We start from the raw sequence: 23,720 nt of genomic DNA, 5'->3' as shown, positions 1-23,720 counted from the left end.
TTTACCTCACGGGTACCTGTTATATTGTTAGTAACAAATATGGCGGCTGAAGATGATTCTGACATTCCTGGTAATGTGAAACTTTGTACTGAACGTGGAATAAAAGTTTTGTCAGCTCTATCTCGTTTATAATAACGCCAAAAGAAATAACCGCATTGTATTTTACATGAATTGAATACTGCAACGCGTGCAATTCATAAAGAAATTCGTTATTTTGTGAAAATCGGTCATGTCTGGGCTGCACAACTTCATCTTGGCACAAGTTGAACTTGGAAGTACAATATTGAAGTACATTGTAGTATAAAGCCTTGTGCAAAGAATATGTTTGTCATAAATGCATTTTTTTAAACAATCATTACAATAATCATTTCATGTGCAAATATTGCGCTTATTATCCCCCACCATAGGCGGAGGGATATTGTTTTGGCGTTGTCAGTCCGGAGCCATATCTTGTAAGTGCTTTGGCGGATTTCATTGAAACTTGGTACGAGTATATATATGGATAAGAGGATGATGCACGCCAAATGGCATTGTACACCATCTGTTAATAACGGAATTATGGCCCTTTGTATCTTGAAAAAATGCTTTTTTGAGTGTCAAATATAACACTTTTGTGTCCAGAAGCATTTTGGCGGGGGATATCAATTCAATGAATTCGCTTGTTATTACTATCCTCCGAATACCATGTATTGAGCAGTTAAAGAAACAAGTAAAATAATTTCACTATTAATGCAAACAATGCAGCAATTAACGATTTACCTTCAAATATTTATTTAATGCCTGTTAAATTAATGTCAAAATTGTTAAACCAAGCAAAGGCAATAATTCTATTGACACCCACAATAACACCCACAATAACATCCACTACGCGCTTTGTTGACCTGGTATCGAGACATCACATCGAAAAAGGGAGCGTACTCTATTACAATGGGCCAAAAAACTTCAAAAAATCTATTCACTGAACATATTTATACAAATCAAAATAGTTATAAAAATTTGTTATAACTTCTATTTACAATTTAAAAAAATTCTGTTTTATCGTTCATTCTTCTTTTGAGCAACATGGACACATAATAAAAGTTCTAAAAAATATCAAAAACCCATACGTTCACCATTTGTTCAAATCAATTCCGGCATATGTGTAACTATTCAAAGATTTGATCAAATTAACATCCAATCTGAACTGTGTATACCCATTGAACATGCGTATATCGTCATTTTACCTACTTTTTTTATGTGAAAGCACAGTTCTTATGCTAGATTGTTTCATGCAACAATAATGAGAATTGGTAAAGTAAATGTATTTTTTTCTAATAAACAAATACTTGAAAGTGTTGTGTTTACACTAGCACAGTCGTCTGTCTCACTTTGCAATTTATGTGGAAGTTTAATGAAGAAGAACAACAAAATTGAATGGAATAGGGATACATCTGGATTATTTCAGTTGTACATGTAATAAGATTTGGAAATGCAATTATAATTTTTTCTTCATTTTGGTTGTGTCTGTATTTATTTTCAAGTGTAGTAATCTTAGTCAAACAAAATACTTGCAGTGCATACATTTGACGTCATCACAAGAGCTGCGTTCTTAATGTAAACAAAGTGCTCGAAATGAAGCGACACTCAATACAAGGGAATCATACCATATTTTTGATTGTTTGATAAACAATTAGTTCCCATCCTTATATCATTATCAAGACCTTTTTTCTTTGTTCTTGTTTGATTCCAGTAGTTAAATTTACATTCTTAGACCAGTTAACCTAAACCTGCAGGATGGCAAAGAAATTGTTGGGGTTGTCAATCTTACCGAAGTGGCAATAAAAAATAATTATATAAAGGCAACACATTCTAAACATGGAAATATAAATACTTGAGTTAACTAATAGAGATATGTGAAATAAATGTTAAGCTTATTATAATGTGTTTCATTTAGGTTAAAAGAAGGGTTTAATTTCTAAAAGTAGGACGGGATTTAAATTTTAGTTTATTTTTACTAAGGCCTAAAATAGTTGTCAGATGTTGATAAATATTGTTGTCAAAATAGTTTAATGATTTATCTGACCCTCAGATCGTAATCAAACCCCAGCATTTATTGGAGACCTTAATTTTCAAAGTACAATCGTAGTTTTTCATAGGCCTTTTCAAAGACATTAAATTTCTATGATCATGGATATGTTATTTAAAGCACATAAACAAGATTAGATAATTATGCACATATCAATATTACCCCCATCCCCAAGGGTTTACTCAACATTTAACTAAGCAATGCCTTACAGTTGTATTAATTATTTGTTACTTTTGATATGTACATGTAACCATGTCTGATTTTATCCTATTCTTCTTTCAGAAAATGGAGCTGTATTTACATTTGGTAAAAGCAAATTCGCAGATAATCTTCCAAACAAATTTTGGGTCAGAAATGACCAAGTCGGGGATGTAGCTTGTGGGGATGAACACACTGCATTAGTGGCAGGTAAAATTTATTTTATGTTATCAGATCAATTATGGCAAATGTATATATTATGTTAGTCAAAATAAAATAATTGTTAATATCTTCAACATTTTTTGTTTTCAAAATATTGTCTGACAGTTTATAAAGTTATTATAGTGCCTTTATATCAATAATTTAAGTCTAATAGGCACAAATCTGTTTGCATGTAGTTTAATGGCAGCTTTTATTATTTGCCTGGCAGGCCTGTCTAAACTTGTGTTGTTAATTAGATGATGTACATCTTTTTCAGAAAGCGGACGGGTGTTCACCTTTGGGACAAATGACTGGGGACAGCTTGGACTTGGGTCCAGTAAAACTGCTGACAGACCAAGCTGTATCAAATGTAAATATAATATCAGTTATTATTATAGAATAAATTCTTATGTACACGTTATATTTGCACATGTGGCATTTGGAAATCAAATGATTAATTTTGTCTAATATAATATGTACATATTAAAAATATAACTTTTTAATTCTATCATTGTCAGCTTGGTTACTACTTAAATGTCCTCCAGGTACTCTTAAGTATACTTAAATGTACCCTGGGTACGGATGATGCGCAAACACGTACCTGACAAATTTAGACGGTACCCAAGTTTAATTCCCACCCAAAATCCGATGTCGTAAAACGCGCTAAGAAAACAAAACCAAATTCTCTTTGAACCAAACCTGCCTCAACATGCTTTTTGAGTAAGAGTTTCGATAATGTAGAGGCCATTTTACAGAATGTTGACATAAATATGAACATAATTATTTTGAAAAAAAAATGCTGACAACGACCAATTTAACATTAGAATTCCCAGGTACATTTAAGTATACTTAAGAGTACCACGGGTACATTTAAGTAGTACCCAAGCTGACAATGACCAATCAAGCTTAAGTAACCATGTATTTTTGTTGCAGCTTTGAAGAGTGAGAAAGTCAAGTTGGTAGCATGTGGAAGGTCACATACAGTAGTTGCGACAGGTATTTTGCTGTTGATTTTTATGCCCCCGGTAGGGTGGCATATAGCAATTGAACTGTCCGTCAGTCAGTATGTCATTATGTCAGTATGTCAGTCTGTCCGTCCGTCCGAAAAAACTTTAACATTGGCCATAACTTTTTCACTATTGAAGATAGCAACTTGATATTTGGCATGCATGTGTATCTCATGAAGCTGAACATTTTGAGTGGTGAAAGGTGAAGGTCAAGGTCATCCTTCAAGGTCAAATGTCAAATATATGGTGTCTGTCCGTCAAAAAACTTTAACATTGGCCATAACTTTTTCAATATTGAAGATAGCAACTTGATATTTGGCATGCATGTGTATCTCATAAAGATGCACATTTTGAGTGGTGGAAGTTCAAGGTCAAGGTCATCCTTCAAGGTCAAAGGTCAACAACAAAAAAATATTACAAAAATTCAAAGTGGCGTTCTCATGAAGCTGCACATTTCGAGTGGTGGAAGTTCAAGGTCAAAGTCATCCTTCAAGGTCAAGGTCATCCTTCAAGGTCAAAGGTCAACAACAAAAATAATTTCAAAGCGGCGTTCTCATAAAGCTGCACATTTTGAGTGGTGGAAGTTCAAGGTCAAGATCATCCTTCAATGTCAAGGTCATCCTTCAAGGTCAAGGTCATCCTTCAAGGTCAAAGGTAAAAAAAAAATCAAAGCGGCGTTATCATGAAGCTGCACATTTTGAGTGGTGGAAGTTCAAGGTCAAGGTCATCTTTCAAGGTCAGAGGTAAAAAATTTAATTCAAATGGCGTTTTCATGAAGCTGCACATTTTGAGTGGTGGAAGTTCAAGGTCAAGGTCATCCTTCAAGGTCAAGGTCAGCCTTCAAGGTCAAAGGTCAACAAAAAAATTCAAAGCAGCATTCTCATGAAGCTGCAAATTTTGAGTGATGGAAGTTCAAGGTCAAGGTCATCCTTCAAGGTCAAAGGTCAAACAAAAAAAAATTAAAAAATTCAAAGCGTTGCAATAGGGGGCATTGTGTTTATGACGAACACATCTCTTGTTGTCAATATATTCCAGGAATCTTATTAAATTATTGTTATAAAAAATGACATTTGTATTGCATTAAAATTCAGCTTAATTATGATACGAACCATTGAACATTAAATGTAATTCTTATTTTATAGTTTTGATAAATAGGACCAAAAAGGAACAAAGTTATCATTGCCATTTACTAAACAGGGTTGATTATTATGGTTTTATTGATCGCAAAACAGGTTACAGTCAATGAAATGCCTATGTTGTTACTAATTCATAGGTTTAACCATATGAAAAATGGACAGTTTCAGATGGATATGTATTCCTCTTCAGCATTCCTGTAAAAATGCTAAGTGTTATGTGAAGTTGTTAAAACAAGGTAAATTTACTATTTTTTATAGAATCTGGAAAGATCTTCTCCTTTGGTAACAATGGAGAGGGCCAGCTAGGGGTGGAGGATTCACCTGCCAGTAATGTCCCCAAGTGTATTGACAGCCTGGTTACACAGCAGTACAAACAGCTGGCTGCGGGCACAGACCACTCTGTGGCACTCACAGGTACACTTCTCAGTGCACCATACTAAAGTATAGTTCCCATTTTAATTTAAAAAATATTGTATTTTTTTAAATCACGTAAGAATAAAAAGTATTTAAATAGTTATAAATTGTGTCATTTTGCTGTGTTTTTTTATTTCATCAATAAAAAATTCTCTATCATTCTTAATTGTGGCCATTCCAACATATAAGAAACTTAAATTAATATTCATTGGCTGTTTTTGACAACAATAACTGAATGTGTTTTAATAAAACTCTTGAATCTAACACATGCATATTTATATGATCTTATAGATAATTGGGCCTAATGCATGTGCCAGATTAGCCTCAGCAGTCTGCACATGCTACATGTAATCAGGGTCGACACTTTCTGCCTAGAATAGATTTTTGGTTTAGACGAGATTTCTGTTGTTTTTTTAATTCAAGAAAAGTGGAGAGTGTCTTCCCTTGTTAGCCTGTGCGTACTGCTGACACTTGCAGCTGTTATGACAGTTTTTGTTTGAAGGAAGTCTAAGCGAAAATCCAGAAATCGCAAAAGGTGTCTCCCTGATTAGCCTGTGAGGACTGTAAAGACTCCTCTATGACGACACTTTATGCACATGCATGAATCCCAGTGTTCCTATTCTGCAGAGGAGGGTGCAGTGTATGTGTGGGGTGGAGGCAGTGAGGGTCAGCTGGGACTGGGAGGTCGCACAGAGTGTCTCGACCCTGAGGAACTGATGATTGAGGATGTTGTCACTTGCATATCCTGCGGGTACTACCACACAGCTTTAGTAACAGGTAGGCTGGGTTTGTGTGTGGTGTTGATTTTTTTTGCGTAATTAGTGATGTGGAATATCAGGGTGTCTTGATGCAAAAATGTGAATCTGAAGATTGATAAAAGATATCAGAATAATATTGTGTGTGGAATTATCAGTCCAAATTTTGAGTCCTAGTTGTATGCTCCCACTGAGTGAGGGACATTAAGCACTGAACTTGTCCGTCTGTTTTTTGTAAATAAACTAAACTAAATACATAAAACATTAAGATTCTGCTTTAAACTCCTCTTTAACTACAGCATGGATCACACTCAAACTTTCACAGTTTAATGACTTTAATGTGTAGTTGATAATAAAGAAAGTAATTTGAGCTGCAACGTTTTTTGTTTTTATGCCCCCTTTTGGAGAAAAGGGGGTATATAGTTTTTGCACTGTCCGTCAGTCTGTCTGTCACTCTGTCTGTCAGTCTGTCACACTTTTCGTGTCCGTTCTCTAATTCAAATAGTTTTCATCCGATCTTTATGAAACTTGGTCAGAAGTTGTATCCACCCAATATCTAGGTCAAGTTAGAAAATGGGTCATGTCGGGTCAAAAACTAGGTCACGGGGTCGAAAAAACAAATCCAAGGGAAGTAATAAGCTTTAAATGGACATAATTATCTGACCTGCAAAATTATATATTTTTGTTAAATAAATCAAAGCGGCGCAGTAGACAGCATTGTGTTTCTGACAAACACATCGTGGTAAAAAGTCAAGGTCAAGGTCATCCTTCAAGGTCTAAGGTCAAAAATGCAAATACAAGGGAAGTAATAAGCTTTAAAGGGAGATAATTATTCAATATTGAACATAGCAACTTGATATTTGCCATGTATGTGTATCTCATTGGTGCTGCACATTTTGAGTGGTGAATCTACAGTCACGGTAGTGGCTTTTAATTATTTGCTACAAGAAATAGAGATTTGTTAGAGACAATTATTTTCAAGGGAAGTAATTTAGATAATTATAAATCTCAGATTATATATTTCCTTACCAAGAATTTAAGTTCTTTTTTTACAGTTACTGTACAGATTTTTTATTTTGATTATTTATAACTCAAATGATTGATTTGTCAAAGGTTTTTATAAATGATATAATTATCATTTCTCTCCTGTACTAATTTGTTAATGGTAGTGTTCATTACATACCTGTGGACTTATGTCCATAGATACATGATAAACTCTGGCTATGATCTCTTTGATAAACCACAGGCCTTGGTTGTCATTGATGTCTGACTTGGTCATTTTTGACTGTCAACAGACCCCCCCCCCCCCCCCGATTTTTATACCTGCCAAATGATAAATAGAAAATTGGCGCAGTAGGGGGCATTGTGTTTTTGACGAACACATCTCTTGTTTTATCCCTTTGTTTGTTTTACCACTATGTGATATATTTGCATTAAGCTGGTGATTTCAACTCTCTATAGTGAATGGGTTGATAATTGTGAGTTATTTTTATGTAAAAATTATCGTAAGGAAGGAAAAGACTGTGACAATTTTTGGTAGAATTATGAACCTTTTTCTTTGTTTCCACTTTAGAATATAAAATAGCAAAACATTGTATTTTTAACACCTCTTTAACTAGTGGCTGAATCTATCTCAGACTTGTTAATTTGAATAACCTTGATTTGTAGATGATCTTAAAGAAAGAAATAGTGGATTTGTTTGTGTCCCAACATGTGTTCTGAGGGCATCAATATCTGTAACACATTTCTAGTTGTTATTATTAAGTTCATGTATCTATAATCTGTCTAGAAAAAGTCATTGGTGAATAAATATTTCTACTTACAATAATAGTTATACGATAATTTCAAATGGAATCTTATATATAAAATTACATAAATTCACAAGAAAATAACCAGTATAGTCTGTTGTCTGTGTATGACAGGTTTTGTCTCGGTTAAATTACTAGTACTTTTTGGTATAGGGCTGGAATGAAGAATTTAAAATCTTGAACAATGTTGTATGTTATTCAGCCTCTAATGTACAATGTCGATGACAAAATACTAGAATTTTGTTTCTATCACAATTTAGTAATTTAATTGTTTAAAACTAATAAAATTACAATTTTAGAATCCGGCGGCCTTTACACATTTGGTGAAAGTGAAGGCGGCAAGTTGGGACTAGGAGATGACCCTGATGAGACGGACACACCCCAGAGGGTGGAAATACCGGAGGATATTACTGCTGTAGCTTGTGGGGGATCACATACTGTAGCACTCACAGGTAAGATTTGAGCCCCTTTATGCAAAAATGGAGCTTATGCAGTCCTTTATACTACCATAGGTATTCAGTCGTAAGTCTATCTGCCCTTAAGTATTAGTTTAAATGTCAAATGGCTTTCGATGTCCCTATCAATAGCAAACCTTTTATTATCCAGTTGATAATGACACCTGAAATTAAGAAGAGTTATATGTAATGTAGGAGCTTTCAAAACATTTTTTGTGTATGGCAGTAAACAAATAAGACATTTAAATGCCGACAAATGGCAGTTGTTAATCCACCAAAAAATACTTCCATTTTTGCCTGATTTTCCAAAAATATTTATGTATGTTGTACACAATCTAAACTTAAATTTACTTTTCTAATGGTCATAACAATTTAATATGAACAGTATGAAATGTATGAAATGTATTGCATGTCAAATAGAGGCCTATCTTACAATTCACTTCATCATATAATGCACATGGTGCACCTGTGTAAATATCCAACAAATCACAAATGTTACTGTTTGAGAAAACATTTAACATATTTGTATTAGTTTTTGACCATACGAGTTATAGCTATTAAAATTTGTATTAGTTTTTGTTAATTGTGCATTCAAATCACTCGATATAGATCCCGATTGTTAAGTTTCTTGGTAAGCCTGTGGTTCCGCTCTACAAGGAATTTCGTTCTTTTGTATGTATGTGTACTTCATTTGCCATCTTAAGGCCTAAAAAAATTAATTTTGTGGTTCCGGTCACCCGACCCTACCTAGAAAAATGTGCCGACCCTAAAGTTTTTATTGACCGTGCCGACCCTAAACTTGTTTTTACCGTTTTCCGGTAGGATAATTATCAAAGCGATATCGCCTTAGTCGAAAAAAATTGTGAGAACCACTTTATTATCCTCTGTCAATTACGTAATGTATCTCTTTACCCACCTAAAGCACGCCTTACGGCAGATTGTCGTTGTAATTGGCCAATGAGAGCGCACGCTTCGAATGAGCGACAACACTCGTAAGCAGTCATACCTGTACCTGAAGTAAAATCATGCAGACGACGAGTGACGTAATTTTCATAAGTGTGTGATTTTATGGCAGTCTGTTGGCTTTTTTATCTTACAACACTCATCGGTCCCTAAGGTGTACACCTCCACGATGAAATCTCAGCCACTTACTGAGAAGACAGATGATGGCAACCGGGTGAAATCCTCGTGGATATTATTGTGCATTTCATGCATAATAAGGTCAATACATTTATTCGACACGTGATGCTCTTTAACAAATTATTGTTGAATTTATTACACACAACTGTAAATGTTTCATTTGATTCTCAAATGAGCATTATTCAATTTGTAATCCGAAACGCGCTTCCGAAGTTTAATGCTTACGCGACATTAACATATTCTAGCGTCAAATAAACAGTGCTTTATCCTTTGTCTCAATAAAAAGCGCGCGAAAATTATGAGACATGTAGAACGTCGCATGGAAAGTGTGGATGCATTTTGTGTTGTATAAAAAATTAACATCACATCAGGCGATTTACGTTCAGTGGAAAAAAAACACCCCGATTGGACGTTATTTCATCACATCTTTAAATAGTAACAAATTCCAAAATTTATTTGATACTTTAGAAAAATGGCCAATGTTTGTGATTCTTGAGCACTTTTATCGTATTTACCAGAATTTGCTTTACAACTGGAATATACAGGATTATCCGTTAGTGTCAGAGTGGCGACGGGAAAAGTAGTAAGTATATGCAGTAATAGATAGAAAGTATGGTTGATACGGAATCGATCGAGACGGGATTATGCATATCTATGCGGGAAAGGGTAAAACATTTTTTTTAATGTCGTTATCAATGATGCCATTGCTGTTTTTTCTTGAAGAGTCATATCACACCAAATAACGCCATTTCACTCTACAAATGTAATAGAAATAACGTATGGAGGGTGCAGCCCATACCCCCCCCCCCCCCCCCCCCCCTCTCTCAGCACTGGGTAAGTTTCATGCAAACGTGAGTGGGTGGGGTAAAACAGTGATTTTTTTTAACTTGCAATTACGTGATTTAATAATATTGATATATTTTTTAAGCAAGTTGCATTCGTTACGTACATACACCCGTATTAAACCTAGTTTTTTGGCGTAAACCGGAATCATGGTGGTTGTTCTGTCGGTTTTTATCATAGGTTGAATCTCACCTGGCTGGAAAAAAGAGTTGTTAAAATGATAAATATACATAGAAGATCACTACACAATAATGGGAACACTTTTCTATGGTGTACATAGATGTTTTATGTGAAAACCATCAGCATAAAATTACTTTTAAAAACTGGCATTTTGTCTGGAAAAAATAAAAAAATAAAATAAAAAAAATTAAAAAATCGACCTACCCTACCTAGAAATTTTGGCAATGTTACCAGATCCACAACATTATTTTTTAGGCCTAAGTGGTGTGAATGAATTATCAGTGTTTTTCGTGACGTCACTTGTTTTCAGCCAGTGGCAATGTATACACATTTGGTGATGGACCAAGCGGTCAACTGGGACATGGTACTCATTGTCTTCAAATATCTACGCCAAAGAAACTCAACATTAAATTCAAAGTGTCAGCCATTGCGTGCGGGGAGAATCATACAGCTTTAGTATCAGGTAAATGCTATTCTAAATACTTGACTCATTTAATGAGTATCTTTTGATGTCTTTGGGGTCAATCCTCATATGTGTACATTTACTAGACACAGTGTTCATTCCATTCTTATAAAGTTCCAATAAGAAACAGTTTTAAGTAAAACTTTGAATTTAATTCTATGGCCCCAATCTTATAAAAGGTCTTGCAATGATTTTAAGTTACAACTTAATTTTGTAGCATCAAACAATGGGTGTTTAATGAATACGTTCCTAAAATGAAGGATATAGTTATCAAAGAGTCATTGCTTAGCATTTATTTAGATTAAAAAATTTGTTGTAGCCTAAACTTGTAATATGTGTTAAAACATGGGGTCCAGTGTCAGTATTCACAAAGTTCCTTAGATAAAACTTAACTTAAGTTGTTCTTTAGTGCGATTCCAGAGCAAAGTTTCTACGTAAAATACCAATGTTTTCTGATTACAAACTGATGTAGTTTCGAAATATATACTTCCTTAAGGTATTTTAACCCAATTACAACAAACACAAAACAGCCAGTGACATGAGAAATGTAATGAATTTAAGGCATTTCTTAATTATTAAGGAATTTATTTAGAGTGCAAGCTCAGCATTTTAAGTCAAGGTTTATTACCTTGTGGAAGGTTTGTATTATTCATCATATGTTTCTGTTGTTTGTGTTCCCAGACAAAGGGCAGCTGTATACATGTGGGGACGGCAGGCATGGAAAGCTGGCCCTAGGGCAGGAGAGTTTTTCAAACGTGTTTGTCCCTCAGAGAGTTAAACGATTCTCAAAGTTTACTGTCGAAAAGGTGGGAAATTCACATGGAATATATTGTCACTTAAAAATAAAAACGAGCATTGTGTTTCTCGTTAAATCTATTATACCAGACCACATCTAGTGTTGAAACTTTGGCTATTGCTATAAGGAACACTGATTTTTTGTGTTCACTTTATTTTTCGAAATATAGTATGAAATATTCGTTGATTTTGAGTGTTTATGGGGCTTTAACCCTTTCCAACTCTGAAGCAAAGTGAAAACTGCTATTTGCAACCAGCATAAAACCAGAACAGCCTGCAAGTAACTCGCAGTCTGTTCAGGTTTTATGCTGTTTGCTGCTCATCAGCATATTTGGGTTGCAAAAGATGCCTTGAACACTTGAATCTGGTTTAAAAAAAGTATTTTTAGTAATTACAAGCTACAAGTGTGTCAAAATGTGTACATCCGAGCAAGAGCATTTAAATTGGACTATGCATGTATACCATTCAGGTGTCATGCGGTGGATGTCACATGATCTGTCTTGCCAAGCTGCGGCCGGGGAACTCTCCAGTGTCAGACTCCGAGGAGGAGACGATAGGCGACTCCACGAAGATCAACGGCCTGCTCAATCATAGTCTGAGGCCGGACAACTCCATCGACCTCAACAACAGCGTCACCGCAAGAGATCGACGAAGAAAGAACCATGACTCAGTCAGTGTGTTTTTTGCAGATTTTGAACACGTCATTCCTTGCAAGTCTAAATTACCTTTTTGTTGAGGGGCTGGGTTTTTTTTTCCCCGGATCGAAAGATTGGGGGTTTATTGTTTTTGGCCTGTCTGTCATTGTATGTGTGTGTGTGTGTGTCCCAAAACTTTAACCTTGGTCATAACTTTTTCAATATTCAAGATAGCAACTTGATATTTGGCATGCATGTGTATCTCATGGAGCTGCACATTTTGAGTGGTGAAAGGTCAAGGTCAAGGTCATCCTTCAAGGTCAAAGGTCAAAAAAACAAATTCAAAAACTTAAACCAAAACTTTACCCTTCTTCATAACTTTTGCAATATTGAATATAGCAACTGGATATTTGGCATGCATGTGTATCTCATGGAGCTGCAAATTTTTAGTGGTGAAAGGTCAAGGTCATCCTTCAAGGTCAAAGGTCAAATTTATGGCTTCAAAGCGGCGCAATAGGGAGCATTGTGTTTCTGACAAACACATCTCTTGTTTTCAGTTAGCTATTTTACATTTTTTTGTTCATATTTCAGATAGGTTTAAAAGAAATCCTAATATAATTGTTATTGTTGCTGCTATGTCAGTTATGTTGAACTTTTTTGATTATTATTTGTTCAACAACTGACAAGATTGGCTTATGTTTGTTGCCTTTCAATTATTTCTTACATGCATCATAATTGTGTTCAGTTTCTTATAAATACATGAACGTTATTGTTTTTCTTATTTAATAATTTACACTATAAGCTAGTTCAAATGGTTGTTGCTTTTCTGTTCTTTTCTCATAGCATGATTTTTATTCAACTTTAATTATTCAACTTTAATATTAATGGAGATCCTTGTTTTTCACATTTAAAAAAATGATCAAACATTTTCATAGATTTAACAGCCATTATCTATAACATTTAAAATTGGCGCTCATTTTGCTATTGCAGTTCAAGAATGATTTGAATCGAACATTGCCAGCATTGGCGGGGGCAGAAAAACTTACCAGCGAACATTTACACCAAACTGTGCCGGCAGTAAAATCTCGGAAATTGGAATCTACTCAAATTTCAAAGCAAATAGGTTTGTCTGATCAACTTTTAGGCCCAATGTTTATGATAGTGAGCAAATTAAGAATTATAATTGTAATTATTATTGTTATTATTAGCTCGGCTGTTTTCGGAGAAAACCTGAGGTATTGTCATAGCCAGCTCGTCGTGTCGTCCCCGTTGTGCTAAAACCTTAACATTTTGTCAAGGTTTTGAGCATTAGCTCTAAAATCAAAGTGCTTCAACCTAAAATTTTGAAACTTCATATGTAGCTGCACCTTGATGAGTTATACATGCCACACCCATTTTGGGGTCACAAGGTCAAAGGTCACTGTGACCTCTAAAAAGAAAAAAAATCCTGACAAGCTTTCATTTATTCAAAACTGCATCCGCAGGCGAGTGTGGTACCCGTTATGCGGTGCTCTTGTTATTGTATTATTGTAATTGTTTAAAAGGGTGGGAAAAAATGTGTGCATTTCTGTGGTATAGTTTGAGTTAAGGTTGTTTTTGTTTATGCCTGAAAAAAAAATTAAAGTACTTTCATTTGTGTAATTCTTGAAATAACACATCTTTAGCAGTTACATAAATCTGTCTTATGCATAAAGATGTTTGAAACATGTAAACATTGTTTTTTCTAAGACTTTTGTAAGTCAAAGCAATTGGAATTTATAATTTATATACAAAAAGATCTGACATTTTGACTTTAGTACAATATAGCCTTATAGGTACGGATTTGGGAGCTTTATCAGCCAAAGAGAGAGCAGTATTTTTAATTGTTAGTGTTCTTGCAATATTTGTTTCATTCTAACTCTGCGCAAAGGGTTTAGTAAAACTGAACATACAATAGTGTATTAATACCTTATTGATATTTTACTAGTCATAATGGGTACCCAATTACCAGTATTGTTCGTTAAATTTATGTTTCACCCAAAGGTGCTGGTGACGTAGGTAGCATGGAGAAAGAAGTCATTGAGGAGTCTATCAAAGCGGTTACTAATCAGCATGAAAGCTCCTCCCCCAGGGCCATGCCCCGCCCTCCACCCCGAAAACAATCGGATCCAGTAAGTTGTGATTCTTTTTCCAATAGAAGTATATAACCCATCCATCAGCCAGATAAAAATCAGAACCAGTAGGTTGTGATTGTTTTCATATATATATTATAAAAATAGATATACTTACTAAGGATTACCCAAAATCAATAAGATATCATTTGCTTTTCCATCAAATTTTATGCCCAGCCCGTCACCCAGGTAACATCCTTAATTAGTACCTGTTACTTAATTTTGGATGGAGGAATGATTCTCAAATTGTTTGTGTAGGTAGCATACATGCATTTCTAGATTGGGGTTGCATAATTATTTAAATTAACCTATTTTTGCCTAGCGTCTAGAAAAAAGGCCTTGGCAAACAGCGTAGACCCAGATGAGACGCTGCATGATGTGGTGTCTCATCAGAGTCTTCGCTGTTTGCTTAAAGGAATTTCTGTAAGAAATATTCTAAATATAGAAATAAATATACTAGACATCCCTAATTTTGGAAAAATAATTGATCCAATTGAGAAGGATGGGAGAGTCCACTTGGCATTAATAGGTTAAAGAAAATTATTAAAGTGTTGCAAACTATTTGTGTGGCATTGCTATGGTTTTTGCTTAAGATGTGTATTCAAATATTCAGAATTTTGACATACACATATGTATTCCATTTGTACAAATCTGCAATATAATCAAAATGATGTAAAAATTTTAATTTACAATTTTTTAGCTCTGCGTTTTCGGAGAAAACCAGAGGTAACTATTTTCATAGCCAGCTCGTCATCCAACATCCGTGTCCTGCTAAAACCTTAACATTTTGTTAAGGTTTTTAACATTGGCTCTAAAATCACATTGCTTCCACCTACAACTTTGAAACTAAATGTGTAGATGCACCTTGTTGAGTTCTACACGCCACATCCATTTTTGGGTCACTATGTCAAAGGTCAAGGTCACTGTGACCTTAAAAAAAAAACAGCACCCGTAGCCGAGCGTGGCACCTGTTATGTGGTGCTCTTGTTTAACTTTAAGGTAAAAGAGACAAAGAAAGAAGAAGAAAGTTCAGAAGAGGAAGAAGATGAAGAAATGAATGAAACATCAACAATGGTTAGTTTATTAAACTATTTACAGTTTCACACCAAGGAAAATATTAGTATTCATTCTCGTGTTAAACTGCTTCCTCATAAAACATTTAAAACAGCTTTAAATTAAGGCAGTAGCAGCAGGGTCTACTCTTTTTATTTTACGTTCAATCATTTTGTTCATCCCTGCTTCAGCATTTTCATTTGACTTTCAATATATTTAAGAGACAATAATTTCTTTAATTTTCTTTCAAAAATATAATTAAAGTGATAAGTTTAACTGCTTTGCTCTTTTGTTTAATGTAAGTGTATCAAACCAGTGAATATTACTAAAAGATGTTTTATTCAATCTTTTTGGAACAGACATTATTGGATTTGACATTAAAAAATGTAGGAGCTATCTAAATACCAATCCAAGTCTATTAACTACTTATAATGTTATCTACAGACATATATACCTATTTCTGTCCAAATCTGTAATGGCCCTCATTCTTGGAAAACTGGGATTAATGCAGTCTGCACAGGCTAATCAGGGACAACACTTTTGTCTAACACTGGATTTAGGTTTAGCAAAGACTTCCTTTAAACAAAAAATTCCAAAAAATTGGAAATTGTCCCTGATAAGCCTGTGTCGACTGCAGAGCCTAATCTGGGACGACACTTTACGCACATGCATTAAGCCCCATAGTCCCAGAGCGTGACTTATATAGTCATGATTTAAAGTGCTACTTTAATTTAAGGAAGTACACAAGGCCCCAGCACTACCAGCAAGAGCCCTACCAAAGCTGAAACACGAGTCAGAAAGTGAGGAGGAGGACGAGGAGGAGGAGGAGGGGGATAAAGACAAGAAACAAGCCAGAAAACAACCTCCAATACCTCCACAACGAAAACGTGAGTTGTTTGCTGTTTAGTGTTGAACTGTTGTTGGTATAACTTAGCATTTTCTGCATTTTCTGCTTGTTATTTGTTCTGTAAAGAGGGTTGTTTAAAAATGTTTAAAAAGTGTTCTTATAAATTATCATTTACTCTTCAGAAAGAACTATTCCATAATTGACTTCTATTATATTTAACTTTGTCTTCTTCAGACTGTTAACCAGACAAAGCAGGTTTACTTAAACAGTGTTCATTTAATAGGCACTTCTGTATGGATAAAATAAATCCTATTTTATGTCAAAATGTACTTAGATAACATAAATTAATATCATTTTTTTTATAATGACAGGTAATTGATTTTTTCTTTGCATGCACTTTAGAAAAGCCAGAGAGCAAAGGCGTGGGAATATTTGGTCGCAAAAAGACAGGAATTTCTGATGATGAAGAGGATGATGATGATGAAGAAGAAGTTGAAGATGAATCCAAGGAGAATGATGATGAAAAGGTGACCAAAGAAACTGTTCAATCTTTGCAAGCAACTGACAAGAAACCTAAAAACAAAGAAGAAACCAAAGAGAATTTAGAAGAAGATGAGGAAGAAGAGAAGGAAAAGGACGAAGAAAAGGATAAAAAGTTGAAAGACAAGAAAAAAGACAAAGATAAGAAAGCAGGCAAAGATAAGGGTAAAGATAAGAAAAAAGATAAAGTTAAAGAAGATACAAAAGATAAAAAGAAAGGCAAAAATAAAAAGGATGAAAAGGAAGAAGGTGATGAAGAGGAGGAGGAGGAGGAGATGATGAAGAAGAAACTGAAAAAGGTAGTATTTTTTGTTTTTCTTTACAAATCACTAGATAAACTACAGTGATTTCTTGAATAGACGAAATGCTTTTCTGAAATTCATAACAAATACAAATATAAGCAAAATCTTTAAATTTGTTCTCCCCTGGCATACACTGCAGAGGGGGTAATCACGTGACAACCAAGATGGCGACGTCCATGCTGAGGCAGGTATTTTTCGTCGATTTATACCATTTATAACTTGTATTATGTTTTCTTATTCCGCTAACTTTCCAGCCATATTAGGAAGAAAGTTACTGGCTTTTATTTCATAGTAATATTCGCTCTATATCTCGACTTTACTCGGTGCGAAATTTCTTAGCGGGATGACCTAATTAGGGCTCCACTAAGAAACTTTGCACCGAATAAATTCGCGATATAAAGCGAATTTAAATACAAAATAAACACTAATCACCCTTTTACTGATATGGCTGGAAAGTGAGCGTCATTTAAAAATAAACAGAAGTAATAAAGGGTATTAAACAGCGAAAAATGACTGTCTCGGCATGGATGTCGCCATCTTGACTATCACGTGATTACCCCCTCTGACCCACTGATCTTGAGAGGCATATGGCAATTGTCCTGTCCATTCGTTTGTCAGTCCCTATTACCATGTTTTGTTCATTTGTTCAACATCCATATAGCTTCCTGGAAAGCTTTAATACTTACATGAATATCATCTATGAACTTTATCAACACACCCACATCACCTTTTATATAGTTTCTGAGAAATGTCCCTTAAAAGTTTTGTAACAGACGGATGGATGGACAGAAAAGCTCAATTCTATATCCCTCTGCCTTTGGCGGGGGATAAAAAGAACTGTTGTTTCACAAATAGGATAGCATATGTGAAATTTAAATTCTATCTATGCATTTTTCAGAAGGAAAGGAAAAAGCAGACAAGAAAGATAAGAAAACAGACAAGAAAGACAAAAAGGGTAAAGATAAGAAAGAAGACAAGAAGAAAGATACAAAGAAGGATAAAAAGAAAGGGAAGAAAGATGATGAAAACGAGGAAGAGGATGAGGAGAATGAGGAAGTAGTATGTTAAACAAATTTATTTTATCTTACAAGGTATATCAATAATAAATTAATAATGGCCATATTTGGGTCATTCAAAAGTAAACATTTTTTATAGATATTATCTGTTGACTTTGTTTGAACTTTTTTTACGACCCTGTAATTTTGTTATTCCCCTACCAGCGTAACCAGAGGGGACGATAGGTTTATCCCTGGTCTGTCCATATGTCCTGTAATAATCTGGATTCTGCAACTAAGAAAAATTACCTAAGCTAGTTAATGAAAATTGCTATGTGTATAGATGACCATATGGAGGTTATGCATATCATTTCAGTTTTGCAACAAACTCAAATTGTGGTTGCTATGGTTACTGAAATAACAATGGTCTTGAAACTGCTATAAATCCCAAAGTTTTTAAGTAGGAGGATGATATTTGTATATGAATAGAGGGCCATATAGTGCATATGCACATTATTTCAGTTGTGTCAGTCTTTTTGCCTCTCCGTCCAAAAATTCTGGACCCTGAATTAACTAAAAAAGAATCTAAACTAGGTTGATGATGCTAAGTTTTTGCTGTGTCTGTATTATTATCCCCCGCCATAGGCGGAGGGATATTGTTTTGGCGTTGTTCGTCCGTCTTTTCGTCCGTTCGTCCGGCTGGCACTTTTGTGTCCGAAGCCATATCTTGGAAGTGCTTTGGTGGATTTCATTGAAATTTGGTATGAGTAAATATATGGATAAGAGGATGATGCACGCCAAATGGTATTGTACACCATCTGTTAATAACAGAGCTATGGCCCTTTGTATCTTGAAAAAATGCTTTTTTGTGTGTCCGGAGCCATATCTTGGAAGTACTTTGGCGGATTTCATTGAAACTTGGTATGAGTATATATATGGTTAAGAGGATGATGCACGCCAAATGGCATTGTACACAATCTGTTAATAACAGAGTTATGGCCCTTTGTATCTTGAAACAATGCTTTTTTGAGTGTCAAATATAATACTTTTGTGTCCAGAAGCATATTGGCGGGGGATATCAATTCAACGAATTTGCTTGTTTAACTTAAATTATGTAGCTTTCCAGTCTGGCGTGTGTATAACTATTAAGTGCGGATAGTGTAAAAACAGAAATTTATGGAAACATAATTTCTTTCAGGATGTCGAAGCTGCAAAATCTAAGAAGGACAACAAAGATAAAAAGAGTAAAAAAGAAGACAAGGTAGAGTTGTTTTCTGTTTTGTTTGTTTTTGTTGTTGTTTTTACAAATGTTGAGAGGGGATGTATTTGGGTCACTCTGTTGATTGGTTTCTTTGGTTATAGATTTACTGGGTTGTCTGACTGTCGGTATAAAATGTTATAGAAATTGTTTTAGTAACCTTTTTCCACATTTCTCAATCAATTAAATAGAAATTTGAAATATGTCATGTCCATGAAGCGTAGATGTGCAGAACCTTTCTGCCATACTCTATAATTCAATGAATCGTCCTTGAACATAGCTAACAATGTTGTGTGGGGGTATTATTCTCATTTATGAAAAACCTCTAGTTTTCCTTCTTTACAAAGTAAACAGTCAGGAACACCTCATCTTGAAAGTGTGTCTATAAACATTTTTATACCCCCACAAACGAAGTTTAGGGGATAGGAGTTAACTTGTCTGTCGGTCGGTCGGTCTGTCGGTCGGTCCGTATTAAGTGTCCGCTCTCTAATTCAAGTAGTTTTCATCCGATCTTCACCAAACTTGGTCAGAAGTTGTATCTACATGATGTCTAGGCCAAGTTCGAACATGGGACTTGCCGGGTCAAAAACTAGGTCACGGGGTCACTTAGTGTCTTTTAAACATTCAGCATGTTGTTCGCTCTCTAATTCAAGTAGTTTTCATCCGATCTTCACCAAACTTGGTCGGAAGTTTTATCTAGATGATCTGAAGGCCAAGTTTGAACATGGGCCATGCCAGATCAAAAACTAGGTCACAGGGTCACTTAGTACGTTTTACACATTGAGCATGGTGTCCGCTCTCTAATTCAAGTAGTTTAAATCCGATCTTCACCACACTTGGTCAGAAGTTTTAACTAGATGATGTGTAGGTAAAGTTCGAACATGGGCCATGCCAGGTCAAAAACTAGGTTACGGGGTCACTTAGTGTGTTTTAAACCTCACCATGTTGTCCGCTCTCTAATTCAAGTAGTTTTTATCCAATCTTCACCAAAATTGGTCAGAAGTTGTATCTTGTTAATGTCTAGGGCAAGTGTGAATATGGGTCATGCCGGGTCAAAAACAAGGTCACGGGGTCACTTAGTGCGTTTTAAACATCACAATGTTGTCGGCTCTCTAAGTAGTTTTCATCCAATCCTCACCAAACTTGGTCACAAGTTTTATCAAGTGATCTCTAGGACAAATTTGAACATGGGCCATTCCGGGCCTAAAACTAGGTCACGGGGTCACTTAGTGCATTTTTTCACATTCAGCATGTTGTCCGCTCTCTAATTCAAGTAGTTTTCATCCGATCTTCACCAAACTTGGTCAGAAGTTGTATCTACATGATGTCTAGGCCAAGTTCGAACATGGGACTTGCCGGGTCAAAAACTAGGTCACGGGGTCACTTAGTGTCTTTTAAACATTCAGCATGTTGTTCGCTCTCTAATTCAAGTAGTTTTCATCCGATCTTCACCAAACTTGGTCGGAAGTTTTATCTAGATGATCTGAAGGCCAAGTTTGAACATGGGCCATGCCAGATCAAAAACTAGGTCACAGGGTCACTTAGTACGTTTTACACATTGAGCATGGTGTCCGCTCTCTAATTCAAGTAGTTTAAATCCGATCTTCACCACACTTGGTCAGAAGTTTTAACTAGATGATGTGTAGGTAAAGTTCGAACATGGGCCATGCCAGGTCAAAAACTAGGTTACGGGGTCACTTAGTGTGTTTTAAACCTCACCATGTTGTCCGCTCTCTAATTCAAGTAGTTTTTATCCAATCTTCACCAAAATTGGTCAGAAGTTGTATCTTGTTAATGTCTAGGGCAAGTGTGAATATGGGTCATTCCGGGTCAAAAACAAGGTCACGGGGTCACTTAGTGTGTTTTAAACATCACAATGTTGTCGGCTCTCTAAGTAGTTTTCATCCAATCCTCACCAAACTTGGTCACAAGTTTTATCAAGTGATCTCTAGGACAAATTTGAACATGGGCCATTCCGGGCCTAAAACTAGGTCACGGGGTCACTTAGTGCATTTTTTCACATTCAGCATGTTGTCCGCTCTCTAATTCAAGTAGTTTACATCTGATCTTCACCAAACTTGGACAGAAGTTTTATGGAGATGATCTTAAGGCCAAGTGAGAACATGGGCCTTTCTGGGTAAAAAACTAGGTCAAGGGGTCACTTAGTGCGTTTTAAAAATTGAGCATGGTGTCCGCTGTTTTTTGTGAAGACGACATGCAAAATATTATATGTCAATGCGGCATGTGGGGGTATTCGTCAAGTCTGTGACAAAGCTTTAGTTATCCTTAATCTAAGTCAAGCAACCCAGCTTTCGATTGCATTAAGGGCCAGTTGTATCAAGGTCAAAGTCACTGTTTCTTAAAATAGAAAAACTGTTTACCTTTCAATATTTTGTGTTTTGATACAGTCATTTTACTGATGTTTTTTAGTAAGTACATGTAGCTTACTTGCAGACCTAGCGAGTGCACAAGTATTTAGATTAATATCTTTAACATTGAAATGTTGGTTGTGGTGTGTTTCTATGTTTATTTGTTATATTTTTCATCATTATTTATGTGCTGCTAGAAAAAGGATGACTCAAATAAAGACAAAAAAGATGAAGACTCCAAAGAAGGGGACAATAAAGAAGACAAAGAAAATGAGAAGAAGGAAGAAAAGAAAGAAGATGAAAAACCTGCAGAGCCGCCAAAGAAAAAGGTGAGTTGTAAATATAAATTATCATGTTTGTTGGAACATTATAAACTCTTCTTTGGTTATTAATATAACTGTTCCATGCCGTTCATTAAAATATTCTTGCTTTTTCCAAGCTTTACCATGTTCACTTCTGTAAACTACGGTTCCAGTATAGCATCTAGAATCCATGAAATAAAATATTGTAGGGCACACAGTTTTCAAAGAAGCATTAATTCTACTACAAGTTTGTATTATTATTTAATTTTAGCATTAAATATTACATTTATTTCCATGATGTCTTTATTCAAAGGGTGTTAATGCATGTGCGTAAAGTGTCGGCCTGTGCAGTCCGCATGGGCTAATCAGGGAAGACACTTTCTGCCTTAACTAGATTTTTGCTTAAGGATGAAAAATATAATAGCGGAAAGTGTCGTCCCTGATTAGACTGTGCGTACTGCTCAGGCTTATCTGAGACGAACCTTTACTCACATGCATTAAACCCCTTTTTCACAGAGCATGGCCTATATTAGTTTTGTTGTTGTTGTTATTAGGGACATAATGTCAGATTGAGCAATCTTTCCACCTTCCTTTCCAGTCCAGAACATGCACCATCTTATGAGAAGACATCATGTTGGGATTACAAACAATGGCAGCAAGTTGTGTGCGAGGCAGAGGCGTATTTGAGACCTTGACATAATTATGAACTGTGATATTCAATAGAAGTGTGAGTAGTCTCGTATGTCGCGTTCCCTGGCAACAGGGGAGTGCAAGTAGTTCTAGAGCAGTAGGTCAAAGATTATAATCGGGTTATTTGTTTCTGTTACCGTTTGTTTGGGGGTTTTCTGGGTATAGTTTTATCCTAGTTTCAAAACATTGCGATTTATAGTTTCATTGAAAGGAAAAAACAAATGTTAAAACGGTTTCAATACTGTTGTTTTTAAATGATGTGGGTAAGATGAACATTTTTACTCTAAATGGAATGCAAATATTGTTATTTTTAATTGCTTTTCACAAATTTGAGTGGCAACTATGGAATTATACATTTTACATAAGAGGGGAATTCCTTATTGGGGAGTACAAATTTATCAGAGATTATCTCTATGTTAAGAAAAGACTTGATTGGTATTAGACATTTAATGCAAGGATATACAGTAAATATCATTATACAATTAGTATGCCCCACTTAAGATTGCTTACCGTTTTTAGGTAAAGCAGTGACATTTGACGCAAAATTGAATTACTTTAAATTTTGTTATCAGTTTCTGTATGTAGAGACTGTATATTATATTATGATACCAGTCAACATGGATGTCTATCCAATGAATTTGTGAGGTTTAAGGGGAGGGGACAATGGGTTTACCCGGGTCTGACCGTGTGTCTGTCTGAATCTGGATCCTGCGATAATTCAAGAAGTTCTTCAGATTTGTGGTTGTGGTAAGTATGGAAACACAAATATTTGCTAACTAATGTATGCATATCCTTCCATAAGTAACAAGAAGTTAATAAAATGTATCAAGATCCTTGTCTTGCCAGACAACATTTTACCAGTTGGGGAATACTGTTTTGTCTGGGTAAAACTGGTCATAGTTCATGTTTTTAAAGTGTGGCCTGAATTAGCCTGTGCACTCTACACAGGCAAATCAGGGAGGACACTTTCCGCTTTTATGATTTTTTTAAATCAAGTTACTTCTTAAAGAAAATCCAATCCTTCTGTAATTAGCCTGTGCTGACTGCTAGCCTGTGCTGACTGCTAGCCTGTGCTGAATGCTAGCCTGTGCTGACTGCTAGCCTGTGCTGACTGCTAGC

The 23,720-nt window shown here is 35.4% G+C and overlaps 1 protein-coding gene across 1 annotated transcript; it reads left to right on the top strand.

The window, feature by feature from the left end:
* Nucleotides 1-24: 24 nt before the first annotated feature.
* Nucleotides 25-22,611, top strand: LOC127849708 (X-linked retinitis pigmentosa GTPase regulator-like). The gene is made up of 20 exons (XM_052382454.1): nucleotides 25-70; nucleotides 2,348-2,473; nucleotides 2,742-2,834; nucleotides 3,398-3,460; nucleotides 4,866-5,021; nucleotides 5,649-5,798; nucleotides 7,884-8,036; nucleotides 10,513-10,665; nucleotides 11,347-11,471; nucleotides 11,930-12,130; nucleotides 13,086-13,218; nucleotides 14,118-14,245; nucleotides 15,245-15,319; nucleotides 16,035-16,185; nucleotides 16,548-16,984; nucleotides 17,571-17,577; nucleotides 17,886-18,046; nucleotides 19,181-19,243; nucleotides 21,807-21,938; nucleotides 22,510-22,611. Exons 1-20 carry the CDS (start codon nucleotides 40-42, stop codon nucleotides 22,531-22,533), a joined length of 2,562 nt encoding a protein of 853 aa, XP_052238414.1. The 5' UTR covers nucleotides 25-39; the 3' UTR covers nucleotides 22,534-22,611.
* The last annotated feature ends 1,109 nt before the right edge of the window (nucleotides 22,612-23,720 follow it).

This window comes from Dreissena polymorpha, chromosome 11 (genome assembly GCF_020536995.1).
Source record: "Dreissena polymorpha isolate Duluth1 chromosome 11, UMN_Dpol_1.0, whole genome shotgun sequence".
Classification (NCBI taxonomy): Eukaryota; Metazoa; Mollusca; class Bivalvia; order Myida; family Dreissenidae; genus Dreissena; species Dreissena polymorpha.
Note: the sequence above shows the minus strand (reverse complement) of the source record. Positions and strands in the feature narration are given on the sequence as shown.